Here is a 13117-nt window from a genome sequence, read left to right as displayed (position 1 = left end):
AGTGTTACTTTGACAACTTGACAACAGTATTAAAGTTATTAACTAGGAATGAGACTGTCTGCCTACCAAATTTTTATGCTGTATTTCAGTCTCAGCCCTCATCTGTAGAAGATAAAATTACATCAGATTCAGAATCATTTTTATTAAGAGCAAAATGAATGTCAACATGTTATAGGGATACACAAATACTGTGTTATATATTGTGTTTACTGTCCAGCAACTTTAAGTTTAGAATAAATGCACCCATCTCTTCACAACTTAACATTACAGTACTGAAAGAGTAGCATCAAGTGAAAGTTTCTGAGGTGTTTAGGCAAAAGGAAAGTACACTAGCTTCATTCAACTTTTTAAAAAAATTTATCATTCTTTTTCTATTGATTAAAGCAGATTTTAATAGTGATCAATCTCAAATCACCGTTTAGCCCAAAGTATTTCACAGTTCTACCTAAATTTTACCCCCAAAGTTAGATTAAAATTGAATATTTAAGGTTATTAATATACAAACAAAGCCTCTCTATTAGATAAAATTGTTATTTGCTCTTAGCAAACAGACGTGCTTCTGAAGATTCTATTCACCATGTCAAGGTATTGATGAAAATCTGGTAAGTTTTACCCCAGTAAAAGCTAATCCGTTTGAAATTTTTGAGCGAACACATAAATGCTCATGGACTAAAATGTATATTCTTTTGAGTAAATAAAACGAAAAGTATGCAAATTGCCAGTACAAATCTACACAACAAGTGACTTTTGTTGAACTTAAAATAGAATATTTCTTGATATTTAAAATCATACCTGTCCATTTAAAACTTGTAATTTAAATTCATACCTGTCCATTTAAAATCCTTGTAAAAAGGGTGTTCTTGTCTTTCAGTTTTAGCTCAAGATCCATAAAGGTCAGTTTATTTGTGCTGACCTGGAATTTGTCATTAGTAAATAATGCACCAGATATCCTATTGTAGCACTCAAAAGGTGCAAGCCCTCTCTTCTTAGGAGGAGCACACCAGTCAAAGCTTGAATAGAACAAAATACTGGTTAGTAAAAAGATAAGATCATAAAACAATGTAATCTCAGCAAAAATCAGAACTTACTCCTCAACAGATGTATATGGTATTAGCCGTCCATTCCAAAAACATTCAAAAATAGGCCTTTTCCCTCTTGCTGCTTTCTCAAGTATGAAACAGTCATCATCATCATCTTCATCTTTTAATTCTAGGACAAAGGAACAAGTGGAACAAATAATTTTTACCACTGAGAAATCAATTTCCATAAATGAAATGGAGAAACGGTAACAAAAATTCTTATGATCTTTAACACTGTGTTCTGTAAAACCTAAAACTACCTTTATTCTGTTTGCCCTCAAAAAGGCAGATTTTCAAAGTGGCTCCACATTACCAACAGTGATTCTCATTAAAAAGCAATAATTACATACTCATGAATCTGTGTTAGGATTACTATACTAGCTACTGAGCCTGCCATCTGTAAAACCTATTTATAAATACGGGAGCTTGAATTTTGTACCTAAATCACATCTCACAACTCTGTCGGAACCAGTACACTCACATATCATCTGGAAAATCTACAATGTCTAGAAACAGCAAGTTTGCTTAGCTTGGACAAATTAATAATACTGATTCAAGTTTACATTATGATACAGTTATATCCTATGCTATAAAGCACAACCGTCTACAACATTTCTATGTTAGTAATACCTTTTCATATATTCAGGTAAATTAGATTCAAGCATTATGATCTTGATATAGTAATACCTCAGTTATTCTGGCATTAAGTCATTCCCCCTGACCCCCAATAAAGTCTTTTTCTCCAAAAAAAAATCTTCACAAGAAGTTCATAAGTAAAAGTTCCTTCCAATCAAAACATTTCACTTGGTCTTAGCGAACCCCTCTGATCATCATACAATTAATTGGCTATTATTTTAAGACATCATTTTTAAGAACTTTAGCTTTTTGTCTATAAGCATATCAAAATCACAAATGACAAATGAAAAACAGGCCAGAGACTGCATGGGAGGCAGAGTCACTAAGTAATAATATGTATGAACACTTACTAAATAGAGTCAGGTACTATTCTAAGGACTACAAACAGTTTCTTATTCAACCCCTACAACATGTCTATGAGGCAAGAATTATTATTCCCCATTACAGATACTAAAGCAGTAGTTTGTCAAATTTTACACAACAGAAAGTGGCAAAGACAGGATTTAAATCAGGAAATCTGGTTCTAAAACACAATACTAAGGATATACTAAGGAACTATCCTGAATGAGAAAATGTAACACTGTTAATCTATGAAAATTGAATGTGACTCTGATAATCCCATTAGAACATTGTTATTCAAAGTACAGTACAAAGTGATTCCAAGGTTTATCTAGAAGAGCAAAATATTAAGAATTATGAATTTTCTCAAAAAAGAACAATACTGTCTTGTCCTACTGATATCAATATACACTATAAAGGACAAGAGATTCACTATAAAGGACATGTTATTCATGTATAAAAACATAAAACATATCAATGCCTTATAGCAAATGATCCAGGTTCTATGTACTTATGGGAACTTCATATTATTATGAAAGTGATATTTATATATAACATTCAATAATTGGTACTAGGAAACTGGAAACCCACATGGAAAATATTAAGCTAATCCTCAAACAAAAAAGAAAATTACAGGTATATTAAAGATATAAACATAAAATGATAAAAGCTAAAGAATCTATTAAAAAAGTCATAAAAAAATGAGATGTACGAAGGCTTTCTGCAGCAAGGCCTATCAGAAAACATAAAGAAAAAAACCAATGTGACTACATAAAGTTTAAAACTACTTTATAAATATCTACAAAGATAACAGGAAGACAACATGGGGAATATATAAAGGATTACTATACGGTACATAGCTAAAAGTTCAGTTCAGTAAGAGAAGTACGATATAAGAACATATAACGTTTCTCAGAGCAACTGTTTTATTTATCTGGATGTGAATATACACAAAAATTAATAATTATAAAAACTACAACTACCTTAACAACTTAAGACCTGCATGAGGAAAAAGTGCTTTAAAATTTATCTAACCTTAAGCCTAACTAACAATTAAGAAAATAAATCATTATCCTAAATCACAACTTTGTATTTTGTAGCTAAGGTAACAGATTAACATACTTGATGGAAAACATGGATCATCAGGGTAGGTTTCTCTATCATATAAGAAAGGGTGATATCGGATAATCCCTTCCACTACACCATCTCCTTCAACATGAGCCTTGAACTCAAAACTATCGGCTGCTGTATTTATATACAATGTCTGCATGTCATCTTGTATTCCCCTCAGGTTGATAATTTTAGGTGTCTTCCCCTTTTCAAACATAGAAATCTAAAATAAAAATAAAACAAAAACAATTAAATTCGACAGTGACTGCACTTTTGTTCTCATCTATGATCCAACAACAGAAAGGCAAAAACTATTTTTATCTGTATAAATAATCATCTAGCTTAAAGAAATACATATATATTTCTATCTTGGTTAAATAGGTCTAAGGAGCGTCTTAATTAAGAAATATATTACTAAAAAACTGAAAGTAAGCGAAGAAACAGCTGAAGGATATATAAGTCACGAGTTTATTTCATTCAAGCTTTCCTGCTAGAGGTGCGTCTGTCTGTGCACTCAGTCACGTCCTATTTTTTGCAACCCCATGGACTGTAGCCTTCCAGGATCCTCTGTCCATGGAATTCTCCAGGCAAGAATACTGGAGTGGGTTGCCATTTCCTACTCCAGGGGATCTTCCCGACCCAGGGACAGAACTCGCGTCTCTTGTGTCTCCTGCACTGGCAGGTCGATTCTTTACCACTGGCATCACCTGGGAAGCCCTAGAAGTAGGAAGTAGGATAAAGACGTACAAGAAATTCCACCTGACATGTGGGCAAGGATACTGAGAACTCAACATTCAAATGTTCTGTTCTAAATCTTATTTTTTTCTTATTAAGAGACTTCTGTGAACAAAAGGGAAACTATTTATGTCTTTTCTTCCCTGCTTTTGAGACATGACATTCAGTAATGGTTCATATCTCTATAGAAGACAAAGAAAATAGAAACCAGATACTATAGTAAATAAGATATCCAGAAAAGTACACCTTAGGAATAATCTCTTTCCTTAGACACCAAACAAGAAAAATGGTTTGGTAAAAGACAAGGACAGAGAAGTTGCCTATTTACTGATTGACTTTTCTTATCCAGATTAACTTGGAACTAGAACACAGACCTAATACTTAACAATAGTTTAAGAAAGAATTTATCTTACTTCAATATCAATGTTGTTGAAAGGTCCAGCTTCCTTTGATATACGTTTTTCATTCCCTTTTGGACCATGGATGTAATAATGATAAATATGTCTAAAATATAAAAGAATAACTTTATACTTTTAATTCACATAAAACTACAGTTCATCCAATCTACCAAAAAAACTTTATTACTACTATTTGGCAGTACCTACTAGGCGCCACGCACAATATTAAGCATTTTTAAACATAGTAAACCACATAATGGTAAAAACAATCATAAGATTCAGGTGTTATTTACCCTCATTTTATAAATACAGAAGTTGGGAATGCCAAGAAAATTATATAATTTACTTACGGTCACAGAATTAGAGTGTGAAGAGATTCAAGCCAAGTCTTTTCAACTTCAAATCCCACATACTTGAAGTGTATTTTACCAAAATAAACTAAAACTACAAGGTAAGAGGCTATAATTCTACTTGTCAGGGATTTTCTAGAAAAGACTCAAAAATCAGGGAGTATACACAATTGGGTATCTTTAACTTATGTCTCCAACATGAGAGTATCATTCTGTCTCATCTTTCTTCTCCTGTAGAAATGAAACAATCTTATGCCAATACTCCTAAAATTAATAAATTCAGCATCATTCCATCAAAAACTACCACTTCAGAAATTTTTGCTATTTTATTTTGGAAAATGTTTAAAAAGATTATACTCTGGGGAAATTATTCACATCTCTTCATATCACATAGCCCATCTGTAATCATTCCTCAAGCAGTAGTATTAAATATTCCTTCATACAAACTTTATCTTTTCAAAATTACACTAATTGTCCTAGTTTAAAACACTACTAAAATAAAAAGAAATCATTGAAAATCTTGAGATCTTCCTTCCAACATCTCAAAAGTGTTAACATCGTCAGTTTACAAGCATACATTAAGCAACTGTGCTATAAATAGCTTACCAAGTGTGTGCTTCTATGTCATTCTTTTTAAGAACAAGAGTTATGTTATGTTATTATGTACAGAGTTCTTTCAGTTAAGAGAAATAATAAAATAGCTAATAAACAGTCCAAAGTCCTATTTAAAACTCTGTTACAGGGCCAATAAACATCAGTATTCAAGAAAAAAGGCATTCCTAAAATCAAATTTATTTCTTCAAAAAAATTTTTAACTGTTAATATTTATGTCCAAAACAGAATCTTAACAGCCCTTGAATAAGTAGAAAAAATATGAGATGATACCTTATTTAAAAACATGAATTTTGTACAGCATACCCACTTTTGTGAGACTAATTCAGGCTAATACAAATTATGGACAATCCAGTCTATACCATATAACTACAGAGAAAAAACAACCTTAAATATATATACTTCTGATTTGATCTAACAGAATATGTACCCCCTAAAAGTTTTCCTCAAGTAGATACACAAAGATTTAGTTTTACTCATTTCATACAGCACATATGCATATTTTTATTTTAACAGACTCAATATATTCATTCAATAAATTTTTACTGAGCAACTACAATGTTAGTTAGTACAATGGAAACACTGGGGATATAACAGTGCATAAAAAACAATAAACATTCCAAGGTGGGAGGCAGACAAAAAAAAAAGTAAAATACATGGATTATAATCCATGCTGCATAGCAAAAGCACAAAAGGGGGACCTGGGATTGATTAGCTGAATTGGATAAACTCTTAAGTTTATTTTAAATGTTATCACAGTTGTCAAAAAGCATGGGCCTCTTATTTGTAATGACCAATATATTACAGGTATGCTAAGTTGCTTTAATCGTGTCCAACTCTTTGTGACCCTATGGACTGTAGCCTACCAGGCTCCTCTGGGCTTCTCCAGGCAAGATACTGGAGTGGGTTGCCATTCCCTTCTCCAGGGGATCTTCTTGACCCAGGGATCGAACCTGCATCTCCTGTGGCACCTGCATCTCCTGTGGCTCCTGCATCACAGTCAGGCAGATTCTTAACCACTGAGCCCCTGGGGAAGCCAAGTGACCAGTAAATATGTACAGAATAGAGAACTATTTTGATAGCTAACATCAGAGTAATGGTTCCTATGCTGAGGGAAGAAATGGGATAGGATCAAAGAAGACAGCTAAGAGGTCTCAATGTATCTGTAATATTTTCTTTCTTTTTTTTTTTTAAATATTTTCTATCTTAAAAAAAGATAAGAAAAAACATGTCCTGCATCAAATGTAAATACTTACGCTAACTGTCTGGTCCAAAGATGGAAATAATTTTTCAAGTACTGCATGTGTTCTGGTTGTACCCCTGTGATAACCACAGCAGTAAAGCTATCTTTTTCCTTCTCCTCTGCGATAAGATGATGTAGAAATCGTTCATCATCATTTGTAATGTGACTAGAATCAGACGGCTACAAGAGTGAACATAAGATTACATGCACCTCAAATGTAGTTAACAAAGTTTACATCAACCTTTAACATTCACTTGGATAATTTCAAATACAGGCTTCAAAAATCTTTTGGAGGAAAATCACCAAATACAAATCAGCTGAGTGTGTGACAAAGTTGTGAGGACAGAGAGCCTTTTACAGACACTGCTAAACTGGCATACAAAAAGGAGAATCCTAAACCATAATGCTAAACCAATTGTAGAATCATATAAAAAAGGGAAAAGAAAAATGAATACTGAATTTAAAAATACCTCCCAAATCGAGAACACTTACCCTAAAGTGGACTGAGTCCTTGCTTGGGGTACCTACCACTGAACTTGGTCAGGACCAATGCCCAGCTAGTCCACATTCAACAAAACTAGGATACAGCGTGAACCCAGCTGACTCAGCCCAAAGGCACTGTGTTTAAAAGGGAGTAAAACCATCCTGGGCCTCAGTCCACTTTCAGAGAATATCTATAGTTTGTAGTGGGCTGAGGGGAGAGGGGGAGGGAGGGATATGTTTGAGGATAAGAATTTAAAACTTCTCTGTTTTTACTATGAGTCTGTATATTAAAAATTGCATGCATATGTATGCATATATGTACCATGTAAGTCGCTGTACACATAAAAACTTACAAGGATAAAGATACAGTCTGAACTATTAGGAAAAGTGACTTTGTAATATACACCGTAAGTATTTATAAGTTCCAATTCCTTATAACAGCTATAAAAATTTTAACAGTCTACACAAAGAAAAATTTATAATTAAGATAAAATGTTACACAAAGAAACTAATGGCAACGTCTTCATAATTTTAACAAAATACTTTAAGTAAGCTAAATGCCTAACAGAATGGTCAAATTATAGTAAATTTAGCCAAAGATACTACAAAACTATGAAGTATATTGTGCACCAAAATATTTTATAAGATGAAGAAGTACTCAAAATACTAATAAGTCAGAACTCAAACTATAAATATACAATAAAGTTAAACTAGGAGAAAATTCAACTAAATATATCATAAGGACTTTTATCTGGCATTTGAGACTATTTTTACTTTCTTTACAAAAATTTTTACAATTTACTTTAGAATCAAAAATTTTTTTTTAAGTTTTACCTTTAAAAAAGGTTTTAAAATTTGAAAATTTTAAAACGTTTCAAAGTTGAATGAGTAATACAACAAACACCATGTGCTCACCACGATTCAAATTTATTAACATTCCACTTATTAAAATGAGAGTTTGAATGCAAATTTATCACTGTTTTCTACTTCTGTGATTATTATACAATAAATACTTAAAAACTCAAACTCAGAGCAAGGAAACAGTTTATAATCTTATGAACAATTTCCAGGAAGCTGAATTGGCTTTATGAGAAAAGTTATTTTCTGAAGACTTCAGCCTGAGAAAGCACACAAATGATCACTTTTGCTATTCACAAAATTAAAAGAAAATAAAAATTTAATTTGAAAATTCCATATTTTCAAGTTTTAAAAATAACATTAGTATCTTAGAGATTGAAAAAAAATGTTCTTGTCCCATCATCCATCCAAGGTATAAATTTACAATTAATACCAAAAAATAAAAAATAATAAAAAAAATTTACAATTAATGAGTTAAAATGTACTGTACCTTTCTGTTTCTAATAAATCCGCTATATATTGCCTCTTTATTTTTCTCTTTCTTCTCAAAATCTTCTTTAGAAAGTAAAAGTTCATGAACATCCTGGGAGTCTACAGGCTTACTTATCATCTGTTAAATATTAAAAAGATTACCTTTTAAATTCGCAAAATTTAAAACGAATAATACAATTAGACAGTTAACTTCAAAATATTTTGACCAACTTTCACTTTTAAGAAATCTTCTTTACTTACTCTGGCTGACTGTCCAACAAAGAAAACGGCCTGCTTGCCCCCGACACCAAAGTAGGAGATATCACTATTTAAACTGCGGGGTACCGGCAGTGGTCGAACATATCCTGAGTGATCACTGAAACGAAACATTACAGTAATGCAGTGGCATTAAACAAACGACTCGGGTGCTACAGAAAACTGGTACAGCACTTTCATTAAGAGTTCATAAAACGATCCCCAAGCCAGATAATACCCCTATTCAAATGTAAAACAATCAGAGCCAAAAGCCAAAACAGCATCTAGTCCAAAGGCTCTCAAAGTTTGTTACCCGGGCCAGCTGCATCAGTAAGCCTGGAAACTCTAAGAAATGCAAATTCTTGGTATCACCCTCTTAAATCAGAAAATTTCAAATATCTGTAACTCTACAGTCTTCCCTTCAAAATCATTTACTCATTCAAAACTCATTAAAATACCGTCTCATGACTAGTGGGAATTACAACAAAGAGATTCTCATTTTCATGTGCTTCTGCTCTGTCATGTCTGATTCTTTGTGACCCCGTGGACTATAGCCCACCAGGCTCCTCTGTCCATGGAATTCTCCAGGCAAGAATACTACAGTGGGTTGCCATGCCCTCCTCCAGGGGATCTTTCCAAGCCAGGGATCAAACCCAGGTCTCCGGCACTGCATGCGGATTCTTTACTGTCTGAGCTGCCAGGGAAGCCCTCTCATTTCCAATGGATCATGACAAATGAAGAGCTGAGACTCAGCCTCTGATTACAGCCTAACACCACCGTGGAGAGCAGGCATCCCTGGTCTCCTGAATACTGTCAAGATCTCCAGGGTCACAATTTCCCAATATAAGACACCCACAAAACTGGGGTAAGGCTGGAACCACAACACCAAGTGGAAAGGTCAGAGAACAGAGCTGGCACAGCTGTAAAGAACAGATACACAACAGGAAGAAAAAAAAAAGAATGAAAAGTATCAAGTGGGACTAAAAAACAAAGAACTAAAGGATAACATCTTACACAAGTTTAAATGTAGTTCAAGAAAGAGAGGAGAGAGTGAATAATAGCTGCAAATATTCTCAAATCACTAAAAGGCACAGATCCACAGATTCAGACCAAAAGAGCCCAAACATGATACATAAAAAGAAATCCACTTCACACTGAATACTAAGAACAAAACAGAATAACTAGCAAACACTGAGAAGATAAATGGCTTCGCAGGCTTTGATAGCAACAGTATAAGACGGTGGAATATTATCTCCAAAGGGCTAAGAGAAAACGTCAGTAAAGAACTGTGAACTAGGGCTAAATAATTTACAGACAAAAACCAAGGGAATTTGCCATTAAGAGATTGCTCTAAAGCAATGTTCCTACAAGCACAATCTGACACACAAGGGAATCATAATATTATCAGTACACAGGTTAATTTTTTAAATATATGTTAAAAATTTTTAATTCTTTGTTAGAAAAAATGTTGTATATAATTTGGGGAATTCCAAATCATACTTGAAATACTTTACAACAGAAGTGTAACTCTGGGAGCCTCCCTTGCGGTCCAGTGGCTGGGAGTCTAGCTGCCAGTATGGGGGACAAAGATTTGATCCGTGGTCCAGGAGGACTCCACATGCCACAAAGCAACTAAGGCCGTGTGCCACAGCTACTGAAGCCCGCATGCCCTAGAACCTGCGTTCTACAACAAAAGACACCAATGCAAGGAGAAGCCCACACATCACAACTACAGAGTGGCCCCCACCTCCTCAAACTACAGAAAGCCCATGTGCAGCAACAAAGACCAGCAGAGCCACAAAAATAAATATCCAGAAAAACATCTACTTCTGCTTTACTGACTCCACCAAAGCCTTTGACTGTGGATCACAACAAACTGTGGACAATTCTTCAAGAGATGGGAATACCAGACCACCTGACCTGCCTCCTGAGAAATCTGTATGCAGGTCAAGAAGCAACAGTTAAAACTGGACATGGAACAATAGACTGGTTCCACATCAGGAAAGGAGTACATCAAGGTATATTGTCACTCTGCTTATTTAACTTATATGCGGAGTACATCATGATAAATGCTGGGCTGGATGAAGCACAAGCTGGAAGCAAGATTGCCGGGAGAAGTATCAATAACCTCAGATATGCAGACGACACCACCCTTATGGCAGAAAAGTGAAGAACTACTAAAGAGCCTCTTGATGAAAGTGAAAGAGGAGAGTGAAAAAGTTGGCTTAAAACTCAACATTCAGAAAACTAAGATCGTGGCATCTGGTCTCATCACTTCATGGCAGATAGATGAGGAAGCAATGGAAACAGTGAGGCACTTTATTTTGTGGGGCTCCAAAATCACTGCAGATGATGACTGCAGCCATGAAATTAAAAGATGCTTGCTCCTTCGAAGAAAAGTTATGACCAACCTAAACAGAATACTAAAAAGCAGAGACATTACTTTGCCAACAAAGGTCCGTCTAGTCAAGGCTATGGTTTTTCCAGTAGTCATGTATGGGTGTGAGAGTTGGACTATAAAGAAAGCTGAGTGCCGAAGAATTGAAGCTTTTGAACTGTGGTGTTGGAGAAGACTCTTGAGAGTCCCTTGGACTGCAAAAAGATCCAACCAGTCCATCCTAAAGGAAATGAGTCCTGAATTTTCATTGGAAGGACTGATGCTGAAGCTGAAAGTCCAGTACTTTGACCACCTGATGCGAAGAGCTGACTCATTTGAAAAGACCCTGATGATGGGAAAGATTGAAGGTGTGAGGAGAAGGGGAAGATAGAGGATGAGATGGTTGGATGGCATCACCGACTCAACGGACATGAGTTTGAGCAAGCTCCGGGACTTGGTGATGGACAGGGAGACCTGGCATACTGCAGTCCATAGGGTCACAAAGAGTCGGACACGACTGAGCAACTGAACTGAAAACTTTGGGAAGGAAGTGATTAGAGATAAAACTACTCTAAATTCTTTAATGTGGGAGAAGTGAGATGTCTGAAGATAAAATATGCATTTTTAAATTTCAGAGACAACCAGGAAAATAAGCATATAAATTCTAAAATATTAAAAGAGAAAAAACGTAGAACAGTGTTTTCAAAAGCAACAACAAAAAGTTGCAACCAATTAACAAAATAGAAATAACGGGATAAAAATATTTCAGTTGGTATAAAAAGTTTCCACCTATGTATCAATTTCCAAAATAAAGATAACAATGACCAGGTCAAACAATGTCATACTAGACCTACAAAACAAAGCACACAAACAATAAAGCAACTGCCATACACAAACTCAATCTCCACACAACAAAACATAAACCTGCCCCCACACAATGCATATATACAAACACCCCACACAATATACAAATAAACCACAGAACATGTATGCATATTTACAGTGCTCCAACACACACACACAATGTATATAACACCAACAATAAAAAGAACATCTTAAAGAGACAGAGAAAACAGACACCATATATTCTGAGAAACAAAGATAAGAATGACAATAGACTTTTCATTGTAAAATATGCAAGTCAGTAGAAAATGGGAGTGGCATTTCTAACGTACTGAAATTTTTTAGAAAGCGAAAGTGAAACTTGCTCAGTCATGTCTGACTCTTTGCAACCCCATGGACTCTACAGTTCATGGAATTCTCCAGCCAAAAATACTGGAGTGGGTAGCCTTTCCCTTCTCCAAGGGATCTTCCCAACCCAGGGATTGAACCCAGGTCTCCTGCATTGCAGGCAGAATTTTTTACCAGAGTCAACCTAAAATTCTATACTCAACAAAAATTTCTTTCAAAGGGGAAAGAGAGTAGGGAGAGATCCAGACTTAATCAGATATTCAAAAGCTGAAAAAATTTACTGACAGCAATCTTGAATTACAAAAACTGTTGAAAGACCTTCAGAAATGAAAATTATTCTGTGAATTTAAACAAAGGAATGAAGACTACCAGAAATGGTAAATATGTGGGTAAACATAAACTGCCTCAGGGACTCAAACTGATGCTTGTATATGAATGTTTACAGCAACACTATTTACAATATGCAAAAAAAGGTAAAAACAAGACAAGTGTCCTTTAACCTATGAATGGAAAAACGTAGTATAGCTGCATAATTCAGCCATAAAAAGGGATGAAGTTCTAATAAAAGCTACAACATGGGTGAACCTTGAAAACATTATGCTAAGTGATATAAACCAAATGACAAAATGAAATAAACAAAATGACAAATATTGTATGACTCCTCTTAAATGAGGTACCAAGAACATGCAAATTCACTGAGACAGAAAGTAGAACTGTGGTTATCAGCAGGTGGAGGGGCAGAGAATACAGGGTTATTGTTTAATGGGTACAGAGTTCCAGTTTGGGGAACACAAAAAATTTTGAAACTACATAATGGTAACGGTTGTAAAACACTGAATATAATTAATGTCACTGAATAATACACTTTAATGTAATGCTGTATTTTTACCACGTTTTTAAGAAAATGACTGTTAAAAAGACACTCATAGAAACAGAGCAGAAAACTGGTTGACAGAGGCTGGGGAGTGTGGGAAACAGAG

The 13117-nt window shown here is 34.7% G+C and overlaps 1 protein-coding gene across 2 annotated transcripts in view; it reads right to left on the bottom strand.

The window, feature by feature from the left end:
- Positions 1 to 13117, bottom strand: part of SMCHD1 (structural maintenance of chromosomes flexible hinge domain containing 1) — a 122877-nt gene that overhangs the window by 80553 nt on the left and 29207 nt on the right. For both annotated transcript variants that reach the window (XM_061131061.1, XM_061131062.1), the window contains exons 6-12: positions 8576 to 8690; positions 8334 to 8453; positions 6516 to 6682; positions 4313 to 4403; positions 3177 to 3387; positions 1089 to 1209; positions 827 to 1010 (exon numbers count right to left, since the gene is read on the bottom strand). In XM_061131061.1, coding sequence (XP_060987044.1) covers positions 827 to 1010; positions 1089 to 1209; positions 3177 to 3387; positions 4313 to 4403; positions 6516 to 6682; positions 8334 to 8453; positions 8576 to 8690 — 1009 coding nt within the window. The remainder of the gene's footprint in view (positions 1 to 826; positions 1011 to 1088; positions 1210 to 3176; positions 3388 to 4312; positions 4404 to 6515; positions 6683 to 8333; positions 8454 to 8575; positions 8691 to 13117) is intronic.

The sequence above is a fragment of the Dama dama genome, chromosome 27, assembly GCF_033118175.1.
Source record: "Dama dama isolate Ldn47 chromosome 27, ASM3311817v1, whole genome shotgun sequence".
In the NCBI taxonomy this organism is placed as follows: domain Eukaryota; kingdom Metazoa; phylum Chordata; class Mammalia; order Artiodactyla; family Cervidae; genus Dama; species Dama dama.
The sequence above is the reverse complement of the archived record's forward strand: the minus strand, read 5'-3'. Positions and strand labels throughout refer to the sequence as shown.